This window comes from Carcharhinus amblyrhynchos, unplaced genomic scaffold (assembly GCF_965287045.1).
Source record: "Carcharhinus amblyrhynchos unplaced genomic scaffold, sCarAmb.v2.hapA scaffold_41, whole genome shotgun sequence".
NCBI classification, from domain to species: Eukaryota; Metazoa; Chordata; class Chondrichthyes; order Carcharhiniformes; family Carcharhinidae; genus Carcharhinus; species Carcharhinus amblyrhynchos.
Window position 1 is genome coordinate 2,515,822 of NW_027649782.1, and position 26,487 is coordinate 2,542,308.

The 26,487-nt window shown below is 47.5% G+C and overlaps 1 protein-coding gene across 1 annotated transcript in view; it reads left to right on the forward strand.

Moving 5' to 3' along the window:
- The window catches only part of epha8 (eph receptor A8), a 570,939-nt gene that overhangs the window by 510,697 nt on the left and 33,755 nt on the right, over nucleotides 1–26,487 (forward strand). The window contains exon 14 of the mRNA XM_080181519.1: nucleotides 5,435–5,584. Coding sequence (XP_080037645.1) covers nucleotides 5,435–5,584 — 150 coding nt within the window. The remainder of the gene's footprint in view (nucleotides 1–5,434; nucleotides 5,585–26,487) is intronic.

Consider the following 26,487-nt stretch of genomic DNA (forward strand, 5'->3'; position numbering starts at 1 on the left):
GCGTGTGACTCCAAAGCCACAGCAATGTGGTTGACTCTCAACTGCCCTTGGGCAACTAGGGATGGGCAATAAATGCTGGCCCAGCCAGCGATGCCTACGTCCCACAAATAAATAAAAATCCGCACATAATACTTCTGAGAGACAGATAAAGAGGGCAGGCGCCTTCAGCAGTCTGTTACAGTACAGCATTGCTTTGGAGTGGAATATTTTCCACTCCGTTGTGCAGGTTGAGTAAGTGTCTGTGTATTCCATAAGAACATAAGAAATAGGAGCAGGAGTAGGGCCATCTAGCCCTTTGAGCCTGCCCCGCCATTCAATAAGATCATGGCTGATCTGAAGTGGATCAGTTCCACTTTCCCGCTCTCTCCCCATAACCCTTAATTCCCCTGTCTGTCAAAAACCTATCTACCCGTGATTTAAATATATTTAGCGAGGTAGCCTCCACTACTTCAATGGGTGGAGAATTCCAGAGATTCACCACCCTTTGAGTGAAGAAGTTCCTCCTCAACTCCGTTCTAAACTGTCCCCCCCAATTATTTTGAGGTTGTGCCCTCTAGTTCTGCTATGCTTTCTAAGCGGGAAGAATCTCTCTACCTCTACCCTATCCATCTCCTTCATTATCTTGTAAGTCTCTATAAGATCCCCCCTCAGCCTTCTAAACTCCAACGAGTACAGACCCAGTCTATTCAGTCTCTCCTCATAGGCTAACCCCCTCATCTCTGGTATCAGCCTAGTGAACCTCCTCTGCATTCCCTCCAAGGCCAATATATCCTTCCGCAAGTGCGGCAACCAAAACTGCACACAGTACTCCAGCTGCGGCCTCACCAGTGCCCTGTACAGTTGCAGCAAAACCTCCCTGCTTTTATATTCTAGCCCCCTTGCTATAAAGGCCAGCATCCCATTCGCCTTCTTGATCACCTGCTGCACTTGCAGACTGGGTTTTTGCGATTCGTAATTCCAGAGTAATTCTGTTAGTCCACACCTTCTGCAGTCATTGTTTTAGATAGGATAATTGCATTTTGATGTCTCCCAGAAACATTTGAGAAGTTTCAGTGTATAAAGAATGTGGGATCTTTCACACTGTCCAGTGGGTTGAGTGCCTTTTTTTCCCCCATTTCACTTGGTGGGTTACAAGTTGGATATTGCAACTGTCTGGGCAATTTCCATTGCCTGCAGAGGATTTCACTGTTTTTCAACCAGCAGCTAAAAAGAAAAAAATGGAAAGTTATTTTTTCCTTCCTCGTAACACATGGAAGTTGTTCTGTGATTGCAGGTTTGATAAAAGCCACACAAAATTCCTCACTCCTCAAGTAAATCCTACATGTGACTAAAAATTAGTGGGAAACAATCCCTCGGGATTTGCTCAATAAATCTCAGCATCTACTAGATTTATTGCCAAGAGTGTGTGAGCTCCATATAAGAAGCAGATGAGAGCTTTAGTGATGAAGTCTGAGGCAATGGAATTTAAGGAATTTTATTTGTGTCATTTCTCTTCTCGGAGACGCAGTATTGTAAGCTCCCCACCTTCTTTAAAATGATTTATTAAGATGACTCCCAGTGAACGATAACCTCTTTACAAGTGTTCTCAATCTGTTTGTTCCTCTCCGCTGATTTTGCTGTGAATGTAATACTCTTTCACACTTCCATTTATGCTTTTGGAAACATTACCAAATGGAAGATATCCATCTTTCGTTTCATCTCAATTGTGTGAAAACATCAAAGAAATGGTAATTAAAAGACGCGCTCATTCATCTTCATCCCCAGTTCTCTCACTACACCCATCCCTGCTGTATCTTGAATGTAACAGTGTCCACGTTTCTGCTACTACTTTTGAGGTGTTAGCTGCGACTTACTGGGCAGCACCGAGGCAGCAGGTTGTGGGTTCAAGCCTAACTTCAACACTTGGGGTCAGTTTCGCTCAGTATGCTGGACAGCTGGTTAGCGATGCAGAGTGATGCCAACATCAACCTCGGATTCAATTCCCGTACCAGCTGAGGTCCCTCAGCACGGTAGCACAGTGGGTTAGCACTGCTGCTTGACGGCTCCAGGGTCCTGGGTTCGATTCCCAGCTCGGGTGACTGTCTGTGTGGAGTCGGCACATTCTCCTCGTGTCTGCGTGGGTTTCCTCCAGTTTCCTCCCACAGTCCAAAGATCATAGAATCATAGAACCCTACAGTGCAGAAAGAGGCCCTTCGGCCCATCGAGTCTGCACCGAACACAATCCCACCCAGGCCCTACCCCCATATCCCTACATATTATACCCACTAATCCCTCTAACCTACGCATCCCAGACACTAAGTGGCAATTTCTTAGCCTGGCCAATCAACCTAACCCGCACATCTTTGGGTGTGTGGGCTAGGTTGATTGGCCATGCTAAAATTGCCCCTTCGTGTCCTGGGATGTGTAGGTTAGAGGGATTAGTGGGTAAATATGTCGGGATATGGGGGTAGGGCCTGGGTGGGATTATGTTCGGTGCAGACTCGATGGGCCGAAGGGTCTCTTTCTGCACTGTAGGGTTCGATGTTCTAAGAGAGGAGAAACCCAATGGTCATTGGCGACTTTATCTTACACTTCTGAAGTGCCCAGTTGGCCCTGATGCATTATGAGATGAACTGAGGTTATGAAAGGTGCTATATAAATGCTCTTCCTTTCTATTGTACTGTCTTTCTCAGAATGGAATAGAATATTCTATGTCGGGTCTGACAAATGTGTTACAAAGTCTTGGCATCATCTCTAACGTTTTGTGTTCTGTCCTCCTGTATGGACTCCACGTAGTCAATACAGACCAGAAAGCTCCAGGCCCCCTGATCTGCCCTGAGTTAATTGTAACTGTGGGAGTGATAGAATTTGGGGTCAGTTTCACTCAGTTGCTTGGGCGGCTAGTTCTGGATGCAGAGCAACATCAACAGCGCGGGTTCAATTCCTATACTGGCTGAGGTTATCCATGAAGCCCCCCCCCCCCCACCTCGCCTGAGGTGTCGTGACCCTCAGGTGAAATCACCACCAATCCCCTTGAGGGGAAGAGCAGCTTGTATCATCGGGGACTATGGCAACTTTGCCCTTTACCTTGGAGTTGGCCACCACTGAGAAGAACAAGGAACAGTACAGCACAAGACAGGCCTCCGAGATAAAGAAACGTACTCCATTGCTCGATTTAACAGTGAAATCTGTCTCCCAGGGGATGTGACTGATCATGAGATGGTTATAGTTTTGACAGACTGGCAGTCCGTGTTGTCAGTTTATCGTTTACCAGCCTTGGAAGCAATGATCCGAATTACACTGAGTTCCCTGTGTCTAAACACTGCGTCAATATGCGCGATCTTCTTGGAGACCCTCTCCACTTGGATCCGGCAGTTTGCGGTGTCGATGGTAGTCATGATGTGGAGATGCTGGCGTTGGATTGGGGTAAACACAGTAAGAAGTCTCACGACACCAGGTTAAAGCCCAACCAGTTTATTCGATAGTAAACCCACAAGACTCACCTGACCAAGGGGCAAACCCCGAAAGTTTGTGGGTTTACTATCAAATAATCTGGTTGGACTTTAACCTGGTGTTATCAGACTGTCTAAACCCTGCAGTATAGATCTCTCCTGCAGCTGGGTCTCCCTGAGATAGGCAAGAATTCTACTGAAAATGTTCCGTCCTCTGGAACTTGGTGGGAATCAGGAATGCTGGCACGAGGGTAGCAGGAAATCTCAGTCTGGGAGCTGGGTGTAAAGGCTAATCCACTGCACCTGTAAGTGTAGACTTTGTGTGAATTCCTATTCCATGGTATTCCGGATAATATTCACAGAGTCTTCGATCATACAGCACAGGCAAGGCCACTTGCTCCATCGAGTTTGTGCTGGCTCTTTGAAAGAGCTATCCAATTAATTCTACTCTAGACAGCATGGTGGCACAGTGGTTAGCACTGCTGCCTCACACCCAAGGTTCAATTCCAGCCTTAGGTGAGTGGAGTTTGCACATTCTCCTCGTGTCTGCGTGGGTTTCCTCCGGGTGCTCCGGTTTCCTCCCACAGTCTAAAGATCTGTAAGTTTGGTGGATTGCCCATGCTAAATTGCCCCTTAGTGTCCCAGGATGTGTAGGTTAGGGGGATTAGAGGGGTAAATACATGGGGTTACCAGGTAAGTTAACTGCTCTGTTGGAGAATTGTTGCAGACTCGATGGGTCAAATGGCCTCCTTCTATGCTGTAAGAATAAAGAAAATTACAACACAGGAACAGGCCCTTCTGCCCTCCAAGCCTGCACCGAATATGCTGCCCGACTGAACTAAAACCTCTACCCTTCTGGGGACCATATCCCTCTATTCCCGTCCTATTCATTTATTTGTCAAGACGCCCCTTAAAAGCCACTACTGTATCCGCTTCCACTACCTCCCCCAGCAACGAGTTCCAGACACCCACCACCTTCTGTGTAAAAAATCTGCCTTGTACACCTCCTTTAAAACTTGCCCCTAGCACCTTAAACCTGTGTCCTCTACCACACTGGGAAAAAGCTTTTGACTACCCACTCTGTCCACACCTCTCATAACCTTGTAGACTCCTTTTCAGTTCGCCCCTCAACCTCGGTTCTTCCAGTGAGAACAAACAAAGTTTCTCCAACCTCTCCTCATAGCTAAAGCCCTCCATACCAGGCAACATCCCAGTAGATCTTTTCTGTACCCTCCCCAAAGCCTCCACATCCTTCTGGTAGTGTGGCGACCAGAATTGAACACTATATTCCAAGCGCGGCCTAAATAAAGTTCTATAAAACTGCAACGTGACTTGCCGATTTTTAAACTCAGTGCCCTGGCCGATGAAGGCAAGCATGCCATATGCTTTCTTGACTACCTTCTCCACCTGCATTGTCACTTTCAGTGACCTGTGTACCTGCACATCCAGATCCCTCTGCCTATCAATACTCTTAAAGGTTCTGCCATTTACTGTATATTTCCTGTCTGTATTAGACCTTCCAAAATGCATTACCTCACATTTGTCCGGGTTAAATTCCATCTGCCATCTCTCCGCCCAAGTCTCCAACTGATCTATATCCTGCTGTATCCTCGGATGGTCCTCATCACTATCCACAAATCCACCAACCTTTGTGTGATCCGCAAAGTTACTAATCAATCCAGTTACATTTTCCTCCAAATTATTTCTATATATTACAAGCAGCAAAGGTCCCAGCACTGATCCCTGAGGAGCACCACTTGTCACAGAAACACACCTTTCCACTGCTACCCTCTGTCTTCTTTGACCGAGCCAGTTTTGTATCCTCCTTGCCAGTTCGCCTCTGATCTCACCCCGGCTTAGAGCATATACAAGGATTCTATAATCTCATGCTCTTTCCCCAGTGCAAATACCTCTCCAGGTATTAATCAAATGTTTGATGTTTAATTATTTCCAATGCTTTGCGTCTCCGAAACCTTTATCTAAGGGTTAAATTTTATGCCTAGGGAGGAAAGATCCCGATCCGCTGGACAGCTCCGGAAGCCATCGCTTATCGCAAGTTCTCTTCAGCCAGCGATGTCTGGAGTTATGGGGTTGTCATGTGGGAAGTGACGTCGTACGGAGAGAGACCATACTGGAATATGACAAACCGTGATGTAAGTACCAAGCTCTGTTTCATACGCGTGTTGAGCTTAGGGATGGCGTGTACAACTACATAACAAGAGCGTCTAATTCAGCATTACATAACTGTTAGAGTGTGTCATAAACTAACAAGCTCCCAGCCATAAGTGGCATCATCAGTGAAATTGGTGATGTATCTCTCACGTTGATGTAACTGTCACTGAAATATTCAGCCCCTGAAATTTAATGACAAATTTAAACATATATACAGACATATACATGCGTATTCACACTGACATTCTTGTGCATTCATTCGCACAGGCACGCAAGGTGGACACTCATACACAGAAACTTCAGACATGTGTGCACAGTCACACAGATAAACCCGCACACACACACACACACGCACTGACACAGATGCGCGCGCGTACACACACACACACACACACACACTGACACAGATGCGCGCGCGTACACACACACACACACACACACACACACACAGAGGGATCAGTTCTGGGACCTTTGTTGTTTGTAGTATATATAAATGCCGCTGGTCTGATTAGTAAGTTTGCAGATGACACAGAAATGGGTGGATTTACGGATGGTGAAGAGGATTGTCAGAGGATACAGCAAGGTATAGATCGGTTGGAGACTTGGGCACAAAAATGACAAATGGAGTTTAATCTGGACAAGTGTGCAGAATAATGCATTTTGGAAGGTCCAATGCAAGTTGGAATTATACAGTAAATGAAAGAACCCTTAGGAATATTGACAGGTACAGGAATCTGGGTGTATGTGTCCACCGATCACTGAAAGTGACAATGAGGTGATAAGGTAGTCAAGAAAGCGTGTGGCAAGCTTACTTTCATCGGTCAGGGCATTGAGTATAAAAATTGGCAGATCATGCTGCAGTACAGAACCCTAGTTAGACCTCATTAAGAATATAGTGTTCAATTCTGGTCACCACACTACCAGAAGGATGTGGTTGCTTTGGAGAGGGTACAGAAGAGGTTTACCAGGATGTTGCCTGGTCTGGAGGATATTCACAATGAGGGGTCAACTCGGTTTGTTCTCACTGGAACGATGGAGGTTGAGGGATGACCTAATAGAGGTTTACAAGATTATGAGAGGCACGGACAGAGTGGATAGTCAGATGCTCTTTCCTAGGGTGGAAAAGTCAAGTACTAGGGGACATGGGTTTAAGGTGCGTGGGGAAAAGTTTAGAGGGGATGTGCGAGGCAAGTTTTTTTACACAGAGGGTGATGAATGTCTGGAACGCGCTGCCCAGGGAGGTGGTGAGAGTAGATACAATGGCAGCATTTAAAGGGCAACTAGACGAATACATGAACAGGATGGGAATGGAAGGATTTGAACTCTAAGTGCAAACGGTTTTAGTTTAGACCTGCATCATGATCGGTGCAGGTTTGGAAGGCCGAAGGGCCTGTTCCTGTGCTGTGTTGCTCTTTGTTCTAAGCCATTAGGAGAGCCCAGGGATCGCTGCCATGGATCCAGTGACAGCAGCTGCGGCTGTGCCTGATCAGCTGCTTCCTGCTTTGTCTCCCCGTTGATGAGATCCACTCAACAGGCAGCTTCCTAACAGCGTTCCAAAGGGAGGTCACGGATTAACGGTCGGCGCTGTGCCAACCAGGCGCTGGATAATATCACAACCCCTTCCAACTTTACAAATCCGCCACTTTCTTCTGTGAATTTTAAGTGATTTAAAAAAAAAATACAAAATAAATCTGGTACAACCGGCTGGTTTCAATAACACATTCAATAAGCTGTCAAGTTGTTGCAAAAATCCAGCTGGTTAAGTGATGCCTGTTCTGACCTAGTCCACTCTACATGTGACTCCAGTAAACGAGTTTCGTCTTAACTATCCTATAAGATGATGAGAGGGATTGATAGAGTGGATGTGCAGAGACTGTTTCCTCGGGTGGATGTAGCTGTTACTGGGGGGCATAACTATAAGGTTCATGGTAGGAGATATAGGTGGGATGTCCAATGTCTTTATTCAGAGAGTAGTTGGGGTGTGGAATAGACTGCCTGCTGTGATAGTGGAGTCGGACACTTTAGGAAGTTCCAAGCGGTTATTGGATAGGCACATGGAGAACACCAGAATTATAAGGAGTGGGATAGCTTGATCTTGGGATTGGACATAGCTCGGCACAACATTGAGGGCTGAAGGGCCTGTACTATGCTGTACTGTTCTATGCTTCTACCCTCTAAGCAGCCCACCGTCTGCATGCAACCGTGACAATAAAGGTATAAACCAGGTGAGCTAGTGAGCAAGGGGGCAATTTTCCCCTCCCACCCACCATGGGAATGGTAGTAGGCGAGGGGCGGATCTGTTGACCTCAGGGATTTTCCAGTTTTGGGATAAGAGCAGCTGGTAAATCCCGCCCCTCGGCATCATATTGGGGCATGATAGAGGGACACTCTATTCATTCAACCCTGCAAAGTTCTTCTCATTAAAATCTGGGAAGAAGTTCTAAAATTGGGAGAGGTCTTTACAGCAGATTAGCCAGCCAAAGGACTAACATAGCACTCTTGTGGTTAGAGACACAGTCAATGTTAAAGAAGATGGATATGATTTTTGGAAGGGCCACCATCTCAGCTGTAGGACAGCACTGCGGGAGCCCCTCAGGGTAGTGTCCTTGGCCCAACCATCTTCAGCTGCTTCATCAATAACTATCCTTCTGTCACAAGGTTAGAAGTGGGGATGTTCGCTGATGATTACACAATGTTCTGTATCATTCATGACTCCTCAGATGCTGAAGTAGTGTTTGTCCGAATGCAACAAGACATGGATAATATCTAGGCTTCGACTGACAACTGGCAAGTAACATTCACACCACACGAGTGTCAGGAAATGGTCATCTTCAATAACAGAGAATCTACCCATTACCCCCAACATTCAATGGCATTACCATCACTGAACCCCCCAGTGTCACCATCCTGGGGGTTACCATTGACCAGAAACTGAACTGGATTCGCCATATAAATACTGTGGCTACCAGAGTCGGTCAGATGCTGAGGATTTTGAACAAAGAACAACACAGCCCGGGAAACAGGCCCTTCGGCCCAACGAGCCCGTGCCGCCATTTTAACACTGTGAGTCCCCTCCCCACTCATGACCCTTGTCTATGCTTATGGCACTCCACATTGGAAATCAGATTGAGGGGAGACTAATTTAGGGACAATTTGTTACACCAATCAGCCTAACAGCACATCTTTGGGGTGTGGGAGGAAACCGGAGCACCCGGAGAAAACCCACGCAAGCACGGGGAGAATGTGCAAACTCCCACAGACACCGACCCAAATCCATGTATCTGCACAGCAAACAGTGATAGTCACTGAGCTGTCGTGTTGCCCAGCATTTGGTCCAGTTTAAGCGTACACTAACGACATGAAGCACTAGGCTACTCTCAAAACATCCAAGAGCAGCCCTCATACGACCCACCACGTGGTCTGTCCACTGTCTCCAAGTCAGGAGTGTAATCATTGAATTCCTACAGTGCAGAAGGAGGCCATTTGACCCATCGAGCCTGCACTGACTCTCCGGCAGGGTATCCTACCCAGGCCCCATCCCTGCCCTGTCTCAGTAACCACACACATTTAACCCGCTGATTACCCTAACCTAGACATCTTTGGATTGTCGGAAGAAACTGGAGCATCCAAAGGAAACCCACACAGACATGGGGAGAACATGTAAACTCAACAGAAACAGTCACACAAAGCCAGAGTTAAACTTGGGGGTCCCGAGCATAATGAAGCAGCAATGCAAACCACAGTGCCAAGTAATGGAATACTCGAAGCTTCCCTGGATGAATGCAGTTCCAACACACAAGAAGCTCAACACTGCACAGCCAAAGCAGCCCACTTCATTGGCACCCCATCCACAAACATTCACTCTCTTCACCAGAGATACACAGTGGCAGGCACGAGGAAGATCCACAAGCTACACTGCAAGAACCCGGCAGTGAGGCTGCTTCAACAACACATCCTAAAACTGTAACCCTCCCCACCACTCAGAAGGTCAAGGGCACAAGATGAAATGGGAATGATACCAGTGCCATAACACACACTATCCAGTTGGGAACTATATCACTGTCTGATCAGTGTCCTGGGAATGCTTACCTCACGGCACTGTGTCTGTAAGACCATAAGAAATAGGAGCAGGAGTAGGCCATCTAGCCCTTCGAGCCTGCCCCGCCATTCAATAAGATCATGGCTGATCTGAAATGGATCAGTTCCACTTTCCCGCTTTCTCCCCTTAATTCCCCTGTCGATCAGAAACCTATCTACCCGTGTCTTAAATATATTCAGCGAGGCAGCCTCCACCACTTCAACGGGCAGAGAATTCCAGAGATTCACCACCCTTTGAGTGAAGAAGTTCCTCCTCGACTCTGATCTAAACTGCACCCCCCCCCTTATCTTGAGGTTGTGCCCTCTAGTCCTGCTGTCCTTTCTCATCAATTGCAACAGCTCAAAAGAATCCTTTATCATTTCCACGCCATGGACAACTATGGACAGAGGGCCTGGGTGGGGTTGTGGTTGGTGCAGACTCAATGGGCTGAATGGCCTCCTTCTGCAATGTAGGGATTCTATTCTATTCTAAAGTGGGCACTGCTCCGGTGCTCCAGTTAAGTGGCACGTCAGAAGATGGTTGACCTCAGTAAATACCCAACCCGAGACTGACGTCCAGACAAACATAAAAAAAAGACATGGTCGCTCACGCACACTCCCCCCGCAGCGAGGTAGGAGAATTTGGCGCCCGGCCAAATTTCCGTCCTCTGCAGCGGAATGGGAAAATCCCGCCGGTGTGAACGATGATAAGATCCCGGCTGCTGAGTACATAGAACATAGAACATAGAACACTACAGCACAAACAGGCCCTTCGGCCCACGAGTTGTGCCGATCACATCAACACCTACCAACCTACAGACCTATCTATAACCCTCAATCTCATTAAACCCTCAATCTCATTAAACCCTCAATCTCATTAAACTTGGCAAGCTTTTCACCTGAGGGGGCACGATATTATTTTCCAATCTCTCAAAGGCCTCCCCCCTTTCCCAATCTGTGTCACCTCTTCCAGCTCTACAACGCTCCAAAATCCCGACCCTTTCGGCTCTCCCGAGCATCCCTGATTTTACTTCCCGCAGCCTTGCACATATGCTTTCAACTGTTGCGTCCACGTATCCGAGAATTCCTTCCCGAAAACTCTCGATGACTTTTTCCTCAAGGTGCTCCTTGGAACTTGCATCTTTGACCAAGCCTTTAGTCTCCTGCCCAAATGTAGCTTACGCGACCTCATATCAAATTTGATTTGATGAGATTGCGGGAAGTACTTTGTGGAATTTCAATAACTTCAAAGGCGCTACATAAAAATAAGTAGTTGCTGTGATTTCATACAATAGGGATAGATATTTTATAATTGGAATCATTAGAAATTAGACATAGAAAAGAAATACAATCCCTACAGTGCAGGAAGAGGCCATTCAGCCCATCGTATCTGCACCAACTGCAATCCCACCCAGGCCCTATCCCCCCAACCCTAACCCGGCTAATCCCATGATATTGAGGGGCAACTTAGCGTGGCCAATCAATCTAACTCGCATATCTTCGGACTGTGGAAGGAAACCGGAGCACCCGGAGGAAACCCACGCAGACACGGGGACAATGTGTAAACTCCACGCAGTCAGTATTCCAGGCTGGGAATCGAACCCGGGTCTCTGGAGCTGTGAAGCAGCACAGTTGACCACTGTGCCACTGTGCCGCCCTAAATTGTTCAGGAACAGGAGGGTTGGATGACATTTTTCCCTCATTAGCTCAAAGAGAGGATGAATGATATTGGACACAGAGGAGATGGAGAGAGATAACCTCTGCCCATTTGAACCTATGTTGCTCAGTCTCATACTTCTCTCTACTGAGGCAGATTGGCATGAAGCAAACTAAAACCATTTAATTTTAAGTTTTAAGGGTTTTATTTTTTATTTGTTCAGCTTTTTTTGCAACGCGATGTGTTCTCAGGCCCCTGTCCACCTCAATGTCAATTTATAAGAACATAAGAAATAGGAGCAGGAGTAGGCCATCTAGCCCTTCGAGCCTGCCCCGCCATTCAATAAGATCATGGCTGATCTGAAGTGGATCAGTTCCACTTTCCCGCTTTCTCCCCTTAATTCCCTTGTCTATCAGAAATCTATCTACCCGTGACTTAAATATATTTAGCGAGGTAGCCTCCACCACTTCAACGGGCAGAGAATTCCAGAGATTCACCACCCTTTGAGTGAAGAAGTTCCTCCTCAACTCTGTTCTAAACTGCCCGCCCCACCCTTACTCTAAGGCTGTGCCCTTTAGTTCTGTTTTCCTTTCTAAGCGGGAAGAATCTCTCTACCTCCACCCTATCCATCCCCTTCATTATCTTGTGAGTCTCTATAAGATCCCCCCTCAGCCTTCTAAACTCCAACGAGTACAGACCCAGTCTATTCAATCTCTCCTCATAGGCTAACCCCCTCATCCCCGGTATCAGCCTAGTGAACCTCCTCTGCACTCCCTCCAAGGCCAGTATATCCTTGCGCAAATACGGGGACCAAAACTGCACACAATACTCCAGCTGCGGCCTCACCAATGCCCTGTACAGTTGCATAACAAACAAATAGAGGAGAAAAGAGAAAGTAAATGTTAGGAACGTCAACAGTCGGACAGCAGCTGTGGAAAGAGGTGCCAATGACCTCTCATTTGAACTAGAAGCTGTTTGAAATGAAAAGTTATTCAAGATGGAGTTGGTGAAAGGTATGGCTGAAAATAAGAAATAGGGAAGATCTGAAAATAAGAAATAGGGAAGATAGGACACAGATTTAAGGTGCGGGGAGGAAAGTACAGAAGTGATGTTAGGGGTAAGTTTTTCACTCAGAGGGTGGTGAGTGAGTGGAATCGGCTGCCGTCAGTGGTGGTGGAGGCGAACTCGCTGGGGTCTTTTAAAAGACTTCTGGATGCGTATATGGGGTTTTATGGGATTGGGGGTTATAGATAGGTGTTGATGTGATCGGCGCAACTCGTGGGCCGAAGGGCCTGTTTGTGCTGTAGTGTTCTATGTTCTATGTTCTATCTGAGTTCAGGTGGAGGCAACAGTGACTGAGCAGCCAAACCAATGATAAGAAGGCAAAAGATAAGAATAGGAGTGGACCAGCAGATCCATGAGCCTGCTCCATTATTCCACACGATCATTCTACTTCATCTCCATTATCCTCACATATTAAAGGCAAATGAGACAAGCCTAGATGATTCTTGAAGAAGTGTAAATGATTGGAGGCACAGGGACATGGGTTCAATTCCAGCATTGGGTGATTGCATGAAGTTTTCACCTTCTCCCTGTGTTTGCGTGGGTTTCCTTCGAGTGCTCCAGTTTCATAGAACATAGAGAACATAGAATATAGAACATAGAACACTACAGCACAAACAGGCCCTTCGGCTGATCATATCCATACCTACCAGGCCTATCTATAACCCGCAATCTCATTAAATCCCATATACTCATCCAGAAGTCTCTTAAAAGACCCCAACAAGTTTGCCTCTACCACTACTGACGGCAGCCGATTCCACTCACCCACCACCCTCTGAGTGAAAAACTTACCCCTGACATCTCCTCTGTACTTGCTCCCCAGCACCTTAAACCTGTGTCCTCTCGTAGCGACCATTTCAGCCCTGGGAAATAGACTCCGAGAATCCACCCTATCTATTCCTCTCAAACATTTTATAAACCTCTATCAGGTTGCCTCTCAACCTTCGTCTCTCCAGAGAGAAGAGTCCCAGGTCCCTCAACCTATCCTCATAAGGCATGCCTCCCAATCCAGGCAACATCCTTGTAAACCTCCTCTGCACCCTCTCAATAGCTTCCACATCCTTCCTGTAGTGAGGCGACCAGAACTGCACACAAGTGGGGTCTGACAAGGGTCTTATAAAGTTGCAGCATTACCTCCTGACTCCTAAACTCAATCCCTCGATTAATGAAGGCCAGTACACCATATGCCTTCTTGACCACGTCCTCCCCCTGCAAGGCCGATTTAAGAGTCCTGAGGTCCCTCTGCTCCTCGACACTGCTGTTTCCTCCCACAGTCCAAAGACGTGCAGGTCAGGTTGACTGGCCGTGCTAAATTGCCCCTTAGTGTCAGGAGGATTAGCACAGTAAATATGTGGGGTTACGGGAAGATGGCCTGGGTGGGATTGTTGCCGGTGTAGGCTCAATGGGCCGAATGGCTTCTTTCTGCGCCGTAGGGATCCTCTCTCTGATCACAGCAGAATCGCAAGGAAGGAAAGACCCTGGCTGACCTGGGTCAGTGGTGGTACCTCACTCCCGACACGCACCCGATTTCTGGTGACTGATCCCTGCTGATGCTGGGATCACGTCAGATGCTCTGCACTGACTTTACAAAGTAATATAGCCCTTGAACAACCTCGAAGCGTGACATTGCAATTCCTCAGCTCCTCAGTCCTGCGTCTCTCTGAGGAACACTGTTGAAACAGTGCTAATTGTCATTGAATTATTGGATTATAATTTACTTCTATTATCTATTTTCCTGGCAGTAATGGACTTGTGTCCAGCTGATAATGGATTCATTCTGGTTCAGATTGTTCCGTGCAAGCTTTTTAACAGACCCAGAAAGCTGCATTATGCAGTGTTTAATGTATTCCTGCTAATCTGCTCTTTGAGAATGTTGGAGTCAGTGCAGGATCACACAATACAGTCAGTGGTATGATACTTATTAACCTTTCGCTGACACTGTGAAACTGAATTTGGCCGTAACTACAACGGAGACTAAAACTTCAAGAAAGTGTTTAAAAAGTAATCCAAGACTAGGTACTGTGAAATGTGTCACTCAACTCCAATATTTGCAAATTAATTGAGTGTTTATGACTATCAGGGTTGCAAGACCAGCACTGTTATCCTCTAAGTGCTGGCTTGTCAGTATATTCCCCTGTCTTCTTGCTTGTAGTTGATGGTTTACAATCAGCTTCAAGTTGTGAAAAATAAGACACTTCATCGCAGCTGCAAATGACTGGGAGTATAACAAATCCTCCTGCTCTATATATAATATATACGTTATGTATGTAGAGATTTCTATTGGTATGGCTAATGGCAGCACAGTGGTTAATGCTGCTGCCTCTCAGCACCAGGGACCCAGGTTCGATTTGCTGCCTTAGGGGACTGAGTGGGGTTTGCATGTTCTCCCCATGTCTGCGTGGGTTTCCTCCGGGTGTTCCGGTTTCCTCCCACACTCCAAAAATGTGCGGGTTGGGTGGATTGGCCCCGAGGTTGCCCCTTGGTGTTAGGGGGGATTAGCTGGGTACATAAGAGGGGTTAAGGGAATGGGGTCTGAATGGGATTGTTCAGGCTCGATAGGCCGAATGGCCTTCTGCACTGTAGGGATTCTATGACTCTGTGGTGGGTCAAATCTACTGAAAGACACGCCACCTTTCTCCCAGTTATCCACTTATTTATTAGTGTCACAAGTAGAGTTACATTAACACTGCAATGAAGTTAGTATGAAAATCCCCTATCGCCACACTCTGGTGCTTGTTCGGGTACACTGAGAGAGAATTTAGCGTGGCCAACACACCTAACCAAAATGTCTTTCGACTGTTAGAAGAAACCGGAGCACCCGAAGAAAACCCACGCAGATATGGGGAGGATGTGCAAACTCCACACAGACAGTGACCCAAGGCAGGTATTGAACCCAGCTCCCCGATGCTGTGAGACAACAATGCTAAACATTGAGCCACTGTTCTATCCCTACCAGCTAACCCCCCCAACCACCACTGGAATTTGATGGGATGGGTTAACCCAGTCTACAGTCAATGGTAGACAGGGCCCTCTCTCTCTCTCAGGGGAATCTCTCCTCTGGCACAGTGTGAGATGCTTGACACATTATCAGCTTCAGACAGTCAGAGTGCAGTTGGGTGAAGCTTGGAGTGATTGATACCTCGCATTAGACATCGAAGCAGAGAGCTGAATGCCAAATATTTATCATTGTACAAGATGGTCTCACACGCTGAGAAAATCACCTCTGGATGCTGAGAACCTCCGAGACTAAACTAAATAATTTGCAGCACACAGCCACAGAAAAAAGTCTGCAGAACTGATTTCCTGCTGACACTATACAGCGACGGTCGCAAAGCGGGAGGTGATGAATGCAAAGAACGTTGATATTCCTCATCGCGCTCTGAAAAGGAGCTAAAATTAGCTTTCTGTTCTATTTCAGATGGTTCCAAAGTTATAGAATGGTTCGATTTAAGGTGCAGATAAAAATGGATCTGTCTTTACTTCAGGCTGCGAAATCAAGTTACCACGGCGATGAAGTAGATCAGCTAGGAATGTCTTATTCTAAGGCAGCGCATCGGTAACACAATCACTCACAAAATCCGAGTTAAAACTCTGGCGCTGTTGAAGGCATAATAAATAACAAGGAGACTAATCAATATTCAAGCCAGTTAAATCACATCAGCAGTTTTAAATCTGTACCCTTTAAGATTGAAATCTGGTCTAATAACAGGTATCTATAGCTTCATTTTTAATCCAAGGTAGTGTGTACAGTACCCGGATAATTTTCATATCCCAACCCTGCGTTGTATCTGCCTCCCTCGTACAATGCCGTTTTAGAATGAAAATGCCCCATTGATTTGATTTATTATTGTCACATGCATATACAGTGAAAATTATTGTTTCTGCATGCGCTACAGACAACGCATACCATTCATAGAAAAGGAAAGGAGAGAGTGCAGATTTGAGTGTACAGTCATAGCTAGAGAAAGATCCTCAAGATAAGGGGTGGGGGGCAGTTTAGAACGGAGTTGAGGAGGAACTTCTTCACTCAAAGGGTGGTGAATCTCTGGAATTCTCTGCCCGTTGAAGTGGTGGAGGCTACCTCGCTAAATATATTTAAGTCACGGGTGGATAGGTTTTTGATAGGCAAGGGGATTAAGGGTTATGGGGAGAAAGCGGGAATGTGGAACTGATCCACTTCAGATCACCCATGATCTTACTGAATGGCGGGGCAGGCTCGAAGGGCTAGATGGCCTACTCCTGCTCCTATTTCTTATGTTCTTATGTTCTTAATGCGATGTAGGTCCATTCAAAAGTCTTATAACAGCAAGGAAGGAGCTGTTATGAGTCGATTGGTACGTGACCCCAGACTTTTGTACCTTTTTCCCGACAGGAGAAGGTGGAAGAGAGAATGTCCGGGGTGCGTGGGGTCCGTAATTATGCTGGCTGTTTTTCTGAGGCCATGGGAAGTAGGGACAGAGTCAATGGATGGGAGGCTGGTTTGCGTGATGGGATGGGCTTCATTCACGACCCTTTGTAGTTTCTCGCAGTCTTGGGCAGAGCAGGAGTTGTGATACAACCAGAAAGAATGCTTTCTATGGTGCATCTGTAAAAGTTGGCGAGAGTCATAGCTGACATGCCAAATTTCCTCAGTCTTCTGAGAGCCAGAGGTGATCTTGACACTCAATAAGAGACATTGAGTATCAGCAGGAGGTGGGAACTGCCTGCAGAGCAGAAGCAGTGAAAGGAGACAGCAACCATTTTGGAGTCTGCTGTTGCTGCCTTACGGAAGAGAGTAGTCAGCACTTTGGGTGGGTCAACAGCCTCACTGAACACAACGACAGCCCAATGCAAGGTAAATATGGACCGGCTCGCCCAAATCCTTTTGAACATAAAAGATTGGTTCAAGGAAGGTAGAAATTCAATGTTCACCGTGTTTCTTCAGAAGGAATTCTTCAAAATGCAGCTAATGAAAATACAACAAAACTTACTCCAACTTATACATCAAAGAAAGGGTTTAGTAAAGAAACATCATTACTCCAAACTTGGGGCCTCGCCCTGGGCCACTCCAAGCTCCTCACAGTTCTACATCATTCCTTATTTACAGTGAGTCAGCTGACTATTACATCATTCTGTAAGGGGGCAGGGGAGAGACGGGGGGGACAGAAATGTCGGTAAAATTACAAAGGATGACCATTTTGGTTTTTATTCTGGAAAAGGCATTTTGAACTAAAGTGCCTGAGAAAATCCCAGTGACTGGGCAAGTGTGAGAAATTGAATCTGTGACCAAGTGACGGAGTGTGGAAAGACTAAGCCGTCTGTTTGGCTGCTTCAAGAGGTCATATTGACGAGAGTGCTATTGACTGAACCATTCCAGGACATTCTCTCTCCATCGAATCACACTGCACCATTCCTGGGAGGAGATAACACAGTGTTACAGCCACTGGCCACTCTAGCTGTGTGGCATGCTAGCTGCATCTATTCATACAGCAGACACTGTGGTTCTGCAATCCAGCTTTACCCTAACCTGGAATCTGTTCTGCGCAGTCCATGCAGTCAACCTTATTTATTAGTGTCACAAATAGGCTTACATTAACACTGCAATGAAGTTACTGTGAAAATCCCCTATCGCCACACTCTAGCACTTGTTCTGGTGCACTGAGGGAGAATTTAGCATGGCCAATGTACCTAATCAGCGCACACAAAGAACAAAGAACAACACAGCACGGGAAACAGGCCCAACGAGCCCGCGCCACCATCTTAACTATGTGTTTTTCCTCCTCTACCCTTGACCCGCGTCTATGCTTACGGTACCCCCATTGGAAACCAGATTCAGGGGAGAATAATTTTGGGACAATTTGTTACACCAATCAGCCTAAGAGCACATCTTTGGGGTGTGGGAGGAAACCAGAGCACCCGGAGAAAACCCACGCAAGCACGGGGAGAATGCGCAAACTCCCACAGACACCGGCCCAAATCCATGTATCTGCCCAGCAAACAGTGATAGTCACTGAGCTGTCGTGGTGCCCATCTGCTGGTCCAGTTTTAAGCGTACGCAAAGTGCTAGGCTACTCTCGAAACATCCAAGAGCAGCCCACGCACGACCCACCGTGTGTATGTTGGACAACAAAGCAGACCGACGCACCTGCTGAGTAGAGAGAGAGAGAGACAACCTTTTAGATTGTCAGAAGAAACTGGAGCACCCAGAGGAAACCCATGCAGGCACGGGGAGAATGTGCAGACTCCACACAGACAGTGACCCAAGCCAAGAATCAAGCTCAGCTCCCTGGTTTTGTGAGGCAGCAGAGCTAACCACTGTGTGCCACTGTGCTGTCCCCAAGTGATACTATTTCTGGCTGCAATTGTTTCCTGCCTTTCTTGTCTCTCTAAAATAATGGAAGTGCTGCTGGGGGCTTCCCATTGCGAAAGCCACTGCATAGTCATCAGAACCGACCAAACAAATGGCAGTATTAAAACACAAAATCTCCGAACTAATGAGGTGCCAACAGGGAAGAAACTTAATAAAAGCAGTAAAAATGGTTGTGAAAATCCTTGGACTGCTTCCTATAGAGATCTAAAAATATACTTCCACAATTAGTGCAGTCTGCTTCACCCCAGGACTGTTTGAACAGGTAGGATGACTGTATTTATCTGGAAACCGTGTAGATATCTAAATGATGGTGGTCCTGTGGCGCAGTGGGTAGCATCCATCCCTCTGAGCCACAAAGTTCTGGGTACAAATCTCACTCCAGGATCTGATGACCAAGGTACATTCATAATGCATTCAAGCAGGTTGTGTGTCAGCTTATAAATCAATGGCAGTGACAGAAATAACACTGGAATCTCTACCATCACTGTGACAACATATACATACCTACAGCAAGGTGGCACAGTGGTTAGCACTGCTGCCTTACAACGCCGGGGACCCGGGTTCGATTCCTGCCTTGGTGTCTGGAGTTTGCACTTTTTTCTTGGTGTCTGTGTGGGTTTCCTCCGGGTACTCCAGTTTCCTCCCACAGACCAAAGATGTGCAGATTAGGTGGACTGGCCACTCTAAATGTGTGGGGGCACAGGGATAGAGCCTGGTTAAGATACTCTCTCAGAGAGTCAGTGCAGATTCAATGGCCACCTCCTGCACTGTTGAGTTTCTATGACTCCTCTGGAGTCAGATTGGTGTCAACAGCTCAGGGTTCAATCCCTGTTCCGGCTGCAGTGGCTCTGGGACCTGTTTGCTTGCCCATGGTAGAGAATGTGGAGAAATGGGTCAGACGTGTCTTCCATCCGAACTGAAGATGAGCAGATGAGAGGACACAGGTTTAAGGTGCTGGGGAGCAGGTACAGAGGAGATGTCGGGGGTAAGTTTTTCACTCAGAGGGTGGTGAGTGAGTGGAATCGGCTGCCGTCGGTGGTGGTAGAGGCAAACTCGCTGGGGTCTTTTAAGAGACTTCTGGATGAGTGCATGGGATTGAGAGTTATAGATAGGCCTGGCAGGTAAGGATATGATCAGCGCAACTTGTGGGCCGAAGGGCCTGTTTGTGCTGTAGTGTTCTATGTTCTATCTAAGTGACCCCCCGCCCGATCTAACATTAATACAATTAACAGCAAGCTGATGGGCTGAACTAGGATCTGACATGAAGTCCACTGTTACACCAGTTAATCAGTGTGCCTCTGCTCGTTAGTTATGATATTGTATGTCGCTTACCATACTGATTAACACACTGCTGAGCAAGTAAATGTTTGGCATGCGTCAACACAGTATGTCAGGCACATTAACACAAGATATAACAGTTGGGACAGTATTGCTCAGCAGGTAACACATGTATAAGAGCTCTCCTGGAATGCTGTTATTCTTTAACTCTTTAGATTACCATACATTGCATTTGATATGTTTGTGTTAAGAGCAATAGTGTTAGATATGTATTGAACAAAGTAAAATGCAAGAAGAAACATGAAGTAGGCCTCATGAACTAAACATTGGGAACTCTTGGGTAGCGCGGTAGCACAGTGGTTAGCGCTGCTGCTTCACAGCTCCAGGGTCCTGGGTTCGATTCCCGGCTCGGGTCACTGTCTGTGTGGAGTTTGCACATTCTCCTTGTGTCTGTGTGGGTTTCCTCCGGGTGCTCTGGTTTTCTCCCACAGTCCAAAGATGTGCGGGTTAGGTTGATTGGCCATGCTAAAATTGCCCCTTAGGATGCTTAGATTAGAGGGATTAGCAGGTAAAATATGTAGGGATGTGGGGGTAGGGCCTGGGTGGGATTGTGGTCAGTGCAGACTCGATGGGCTGAAGGGCCTCTTTCTGCACTGTAGTGCTCTATGATCTTCATTCTTTGTTTGCACTGTCCCACAGTCAAATCCTAAACTGCTTAACAGTTCTGCACTGGGAGGAGCTAAACCCCTCTCAGGGGATGACGTGACCCACACTCTTAAAGGGACATCAAACCCCGACCATACATAAATCACAGATAGGCATCACACTTGCCCCTGAATTAGATAGCCAAGGGTTCAACTCCAGCTCCAGGCCCTGAATACTTGCATTGCCATTGCAGTATCTAAGGGAATGGTGCACTACCCATTACTGGAGAAACAACGTGGGAGGCCTCCCAGTACCCCAATATAAAAGCAGGGAGGTCTTGCTGCAACTGTACAGGGCACTGGTGAGGCCGCAGCTGGAGTACTGTGTGCAGTTTTGGTCGCCGCACTTGCGCAAGGATATTTTGGCCTTGGAGGGAGTGCAGAGGAGGTTCACCAGGCTGATATCGGAGTTGAGGGGGTTGGACTATGAAGAGAGGCTGAATAGACTGGGTTTGTACTCGGAGTTTAGAAGGGTGAGGGGGGATCTTATAGAAACATATAAGATAATGAAGGGGATGGATAGGGTAGAGATAGAGAGATTCTTCCCGCCTAGAAAGGACAACAGGACTAGAGGGCACAGTCTCAAGGTAAGTGGGGGGGCAGTTTAGAACGGAGTTGAGGAGGAACTTCTTCACTCAAAGGGGGGTGAATCTCTGGAATTCTCTGCCCATTGAAGTGGTGGAGGCTACCTCGCTAAATATATTTAAGTCACGGGTAGATAGGTTTCTGATAGACAGGGGAATTAAGGGTTATGGGGAGAAAGCGGGAAAGTGGAACTGATCCACTTCAGATCAGCCATGATCTTATTGAATGGCGGGGCAGGCTCGAAGGGCGAGATGGCCTACTCCTGCTCCTATTTCTTATGTTCTTATGGCCTCAACATTGACACGTCGACTAATACCACCAGAGAGAAACAAGCGAACTCGTCATTTATCTAGCTTGTGCATCCAAGTTGGTTGCTACGTTTGACTACAAGATCACAGTAACTGCACTTCAGAAAGTAATTTATTGGAACACAGAGTTCTGTCTGTATTTCACTGATTAGAAAATATACCCTCTCTCGCTGTCAGATTGAATCATTACTGTCAGTCCCCTGCTCCAATAGCCAGTATCCCCTCTGTTAATGGATGACAGAAATATCTTATCAGAAAACCCATCAACCAAGCAAATGATTAGTGCCATTTGAAGTGTAGCTTATCTCCTTTAGCAATCTGTGTACTCTTTTCCAGATTTTTATCCCATTCGACAATATTTATACGCTTTCTTCGAGATTTATTTGAGAAGGTGGGAATTTAAACAATTAACATACTACGGTGCGTCACCTACTTATCCCAATTAAGTATTTTCGAATTGTTGTTTTCGTACAGGGAGGTGTGACTGCTAATGCCACACAGCAAGATCCCACACACACCAGTCAGATAAATGACCAGTTCAGTGGCATGGTTTATGGGCGGCACGGTAGCACAGTGGGTTAGCACTGCTGCTTCCGCAGCTCCAGGGTCCTGGGTTCGATCCCCGGCTCGGGTCACTGTCTGTGTGGAGTTTACACATTCTCCCCGTGTCTGCGTGGGTTTCCTCCGGGTACTCCAGTTCCCTCTCACAGTCCAAAGATGTGCGGGTTAGGTTGATTGGCCGTGCTAAGAAATTGCCCCTTAGTGTCCAGGGATGCATAGGTTAGAGGGATTAGTGGGTATAATATGTAGGGATATGGGGGGTCAGGGACTGGGTGGGATTGTGTTCGGTGCAGACTTGATGGGCTGAAGGGCCTCTTTCTGCACTGTAGGGTTCTATGATTCTGGCATTGACTGAGAGATGGCACCTTGGGTAGAGCCTTTTGCCATCGGGCAACAAAGCAACAGCCTGGATTATTATCTGCCCAGGTTTCTGGGGCATTCTGAAACCCACCATCTGCAAACTCTTGTCTGAAGGGTGCGACCACTGAGCTAAGGCTTGGGATCTGTTTGTGAGGAAGTGGGTGGCACCGGTATGATCCTCGTGTTGGCTTGCTCGGTCACGTCAGAAGATATTAAGCTGGATTCTACGCTCCCCCACTGCAGGGGAGGAGGGGGTCATATAAAATCCAGCCACCTACGGCATGGTGGCACAGTGGTTAGCACTGCTGTCTCACAGTGCTGGGGACCCGGGTTCAGTTCCGGTCTTGGGTGACTGTGCGGAACAAAGAACAACACAGCACAGGAAACAGTCCCTACAAGCCCGCGCTGCCCATTTTAACACTCAGTGAGTGCCTCATTCCAATACTACTTCTACCTACGACTTTTGTCCACATCCCCTGGACTCCACAATAAAGGGGTGCACATTCTCCCCGTATCTACGTGAGTTTCCTCCGGGGTGCTCCGGCTTCCTCCCACAGTCCAAAAGGCATGCTGGTTAGATGCATTGACCATGCTAAATTCTCCCTCCGTGTACCCGGACTGTGGTGACTAGCAGACTTATACAGTAACTTTGTCGCAGTGTTAATATAAGCCTACTCGTGACAGTAACAAAATAAACTTAAAAAAAAAATAAACTTACAAAGGTGTGTAGGTTAAGGAAAGGTAGGTGGGGAAAATGTATGGGGTTAGGGGGATAGAGCCTGAGTAAGATGCTCTGTTGGAGAGTCAGTGCAAACCTGATGGGCCAAATGTAGGATTCTATGATTCTATCCATCTGACTCCATCACAGTTGTATCAGCACTGCTGGTGGCATTGGGTGATCTACCCCCCCTCCCACAGCCACCCCCCACCCCCACAACCACCCCCCACACCCCACCAATCCACCCCCCCACACCCCACCAATCCACCCCCCCACACCCCACCAATCCACCCCCCCACACCCCACCAATCCACCCCCCCACACCCCACCAATCCACCCCCCCACACCCCACCAATCCACCCCCCCCACTCCACCAATCCACCCCCCACACCCCACCAATCCGCCCCCCAAACCCCACCAATCCACCCCCCCCAAACCCCACCAATCCACCCCCCACACCCCACCAATCCACCCCCCCACACCCCACCAATCCACCCCCCCCACACCCCACCAATCCACCCCCCACACCCCACCAATCCACCCCCCCCCACACCCCACCAATCCACCCCCCACACCCCACCAATCCACCCCCCCACACCCCACCAATCCACCCCCCCACACCCCACCAATCCACCCCCCACACCCCACCAATCCACCCCCCCACACCCCACCAATCCACCCCCCCACACCCCACCAATCCACCCCCCACACCCCACCAATCCACCCCCCCCACACCCCACCAATCCACCCCCCCACACCCCACCAATCCACCCCCCCACACCCCACCAATCCACCCCACACCCCACCAATCCACCAATGGGCCAATTGAAGCCCTTAATTGGGCAATTAATACCCAAGGAAAAATCTTCTTCCCACCACTGGGATCTGACAGTGGAATGTAAACATCTTAAAAAGCTTAAACTTGAGTCCAGCCCCATCCATTTCCAGTTTCAATGCAGGACGGAGGTTACTCATTTACATAATTTAATCTCCATTTTAAATATGAAGCCCAGTCTCCCAGGCCTCAGGAAACCTGACAAAGAGGGGCAAGGACTGTTTCTGGAAGAGGTAATTGTTTTCTCAACATTGCTAAACACATAGGATGAGACGATGGCTGAGTGGTATTGTCACGAGACTATTAATCCAGAAATTTAGCCAGTATTCTGGGGATTCGGGTTCGAATCCCGCCAAGGCAGATGAATTCAATAAGGAAAACATCTGGAATTCAGAATCCCCTGATGACCATGAAACTATTGTTGATTGTCAGAAAAGCCCATCTGGTTCACTAATGTCCTTTAGGGAAGGAAATCTGCCATCTTTACCTGGTCTGGCCCACATGTGGCTCCTGAGACACAGTAATGTGGTTGACTCTCAGCTGCCGTCTAAAATGGCCTAGCAAGCCATCCGGTTCAAGGGCAACTAGAGATGGGGAATAAATGCTGGCTCATCCATTGACACCCATGTCCCATGAATTAAAAAAACAAGAAGGAGTGCTTTACCCCAGATATTCTCGGCTAATCTGCTTCCCTCTGGATTAGGCCCCATTCACCTCCAATCATCAGGTACTCCTGATTGATTGGGAACGTTCCTGCTCACTCCCTCTGTCAGAATCAAATCCACTCCGGACCTCGCAACCCTACACAGAGGGAGAGGGAGGGTAATCCTACAATCACCATCCCACACGTTAAAATACTCTGTATTTACCCGTCATCCGATCTCACCCCCACCCCACAATCTGACGTGCGATGTTATCCAATTTGGAAATATCAGTAGAAAAGCAGAATGTTTTTGAAATGGTGAGTGGCCGGGATTGGTGTTCTCAGGAGTCTGGATGTAGCTAAATGACCTAGATGAGGGTGTAGAAGGATGGGTTAGTAAATTTGCTGACGACACCAAAGTCGGAGGAGTTGTAGACAGTGAGGATGGATGTTACAGTTTGCAGAGGGACATAGATAAGCTGCAGAGCTGGGCCGAGAGGTGGCAGATGGAGTTTAATACAGAAAAGTGTGAGGTGATTCACTTTGGTAAGAGGAACAGGAGTACAGAATATAGGGCTAATGGAAGGACTCTTAGAAGTGTTGACGAGCAAAGAGATCTCGGTGTACATGTGCATAGCTCCCTGAAAGTTGGCACCCAGGTTGATAAGGTTGTTAAGAAGGCGTACGGTGTGTTAGCTTTTATTGGTAGAGGGATTGAATTTCGGAGCTGTGAAGTCATGTTGCAACTGTACAAAACTCTGGTGCGGCCGCACTTGGAGTATCGCGTACAGTTCTGGTCGCCGCATTATAAGAAAGATGTGGAGGCATTGGAAAGGGTGCAGAGGAGGTTTACCAGGATGTTGCCTGGTATGGTGGGAAGGTCTTATGAGGAAAGGCCGAGGGACTTGAGGTTATTTTCATTGGAAAGAAGAAGAACATAAGAACATAAGAAATAGGAGCAGGAGTAGGCCATCTAGCCCTTCGAGCCTGCCCCGCCATTCAATAAGATCATGGCTGATCTGTTGTGGCTCAGTTCCACTTTCCCGCCCTCTCCCCATAACCCTTAATCCCCTCTCTTATCAAGAACCCATCAACCCGCTTCTTAAAAATATTTAGCGAGGCAGCCTCCACCACTTCAACGGGCAGAGAATTCCAGAGATTCACCACCCTTTGAGTGAAGAAGTTCCTCCTCAACTCCGTTCTAAACCGCCTCCCCTTTATCTTGAGGCTGTGCCCCCTAGTCCTACTGTCTTTTTTGAGCGGGAAGAGTCTCTCCACCTCTATCCTATCCATCCCATTCATCATCTTATACGTCTCAATGAGATCTCCCCTCATTCTTCTAAACTCTAACGAGTACAAGCCTAGTTTATTCAGCCTCTCCTCATAGCTCAATCCCCTCAACTCCGGTATCAGCCTAGTAAACCTCCTCTGCACTCCCTCCAGGGCCAAAATATCCTTGCGCAGGTGTGGCGCCCAAAACTGCACACAGTACTCCAGCTGCGGCCTCACCAATGCCCTATACAGCTGCAGCAAGACCTCCCTACTTTTATATTCAATCCCCCTCGCTATGAAGGCCAGCATCCATTCGCCTTCCTGACCACCTGCTGCACCTGCAAGCTGGGTTTTTGCGACTCATGCACAAGGACCCCGAGGTCCCTCTGCACCGTCGCCTGCTGCAGTTTTTCGCCACGTAAGTAATAGTCCTTCCTACCATTCTTCCTACCAAAGTGGACCACCTCACACTTGC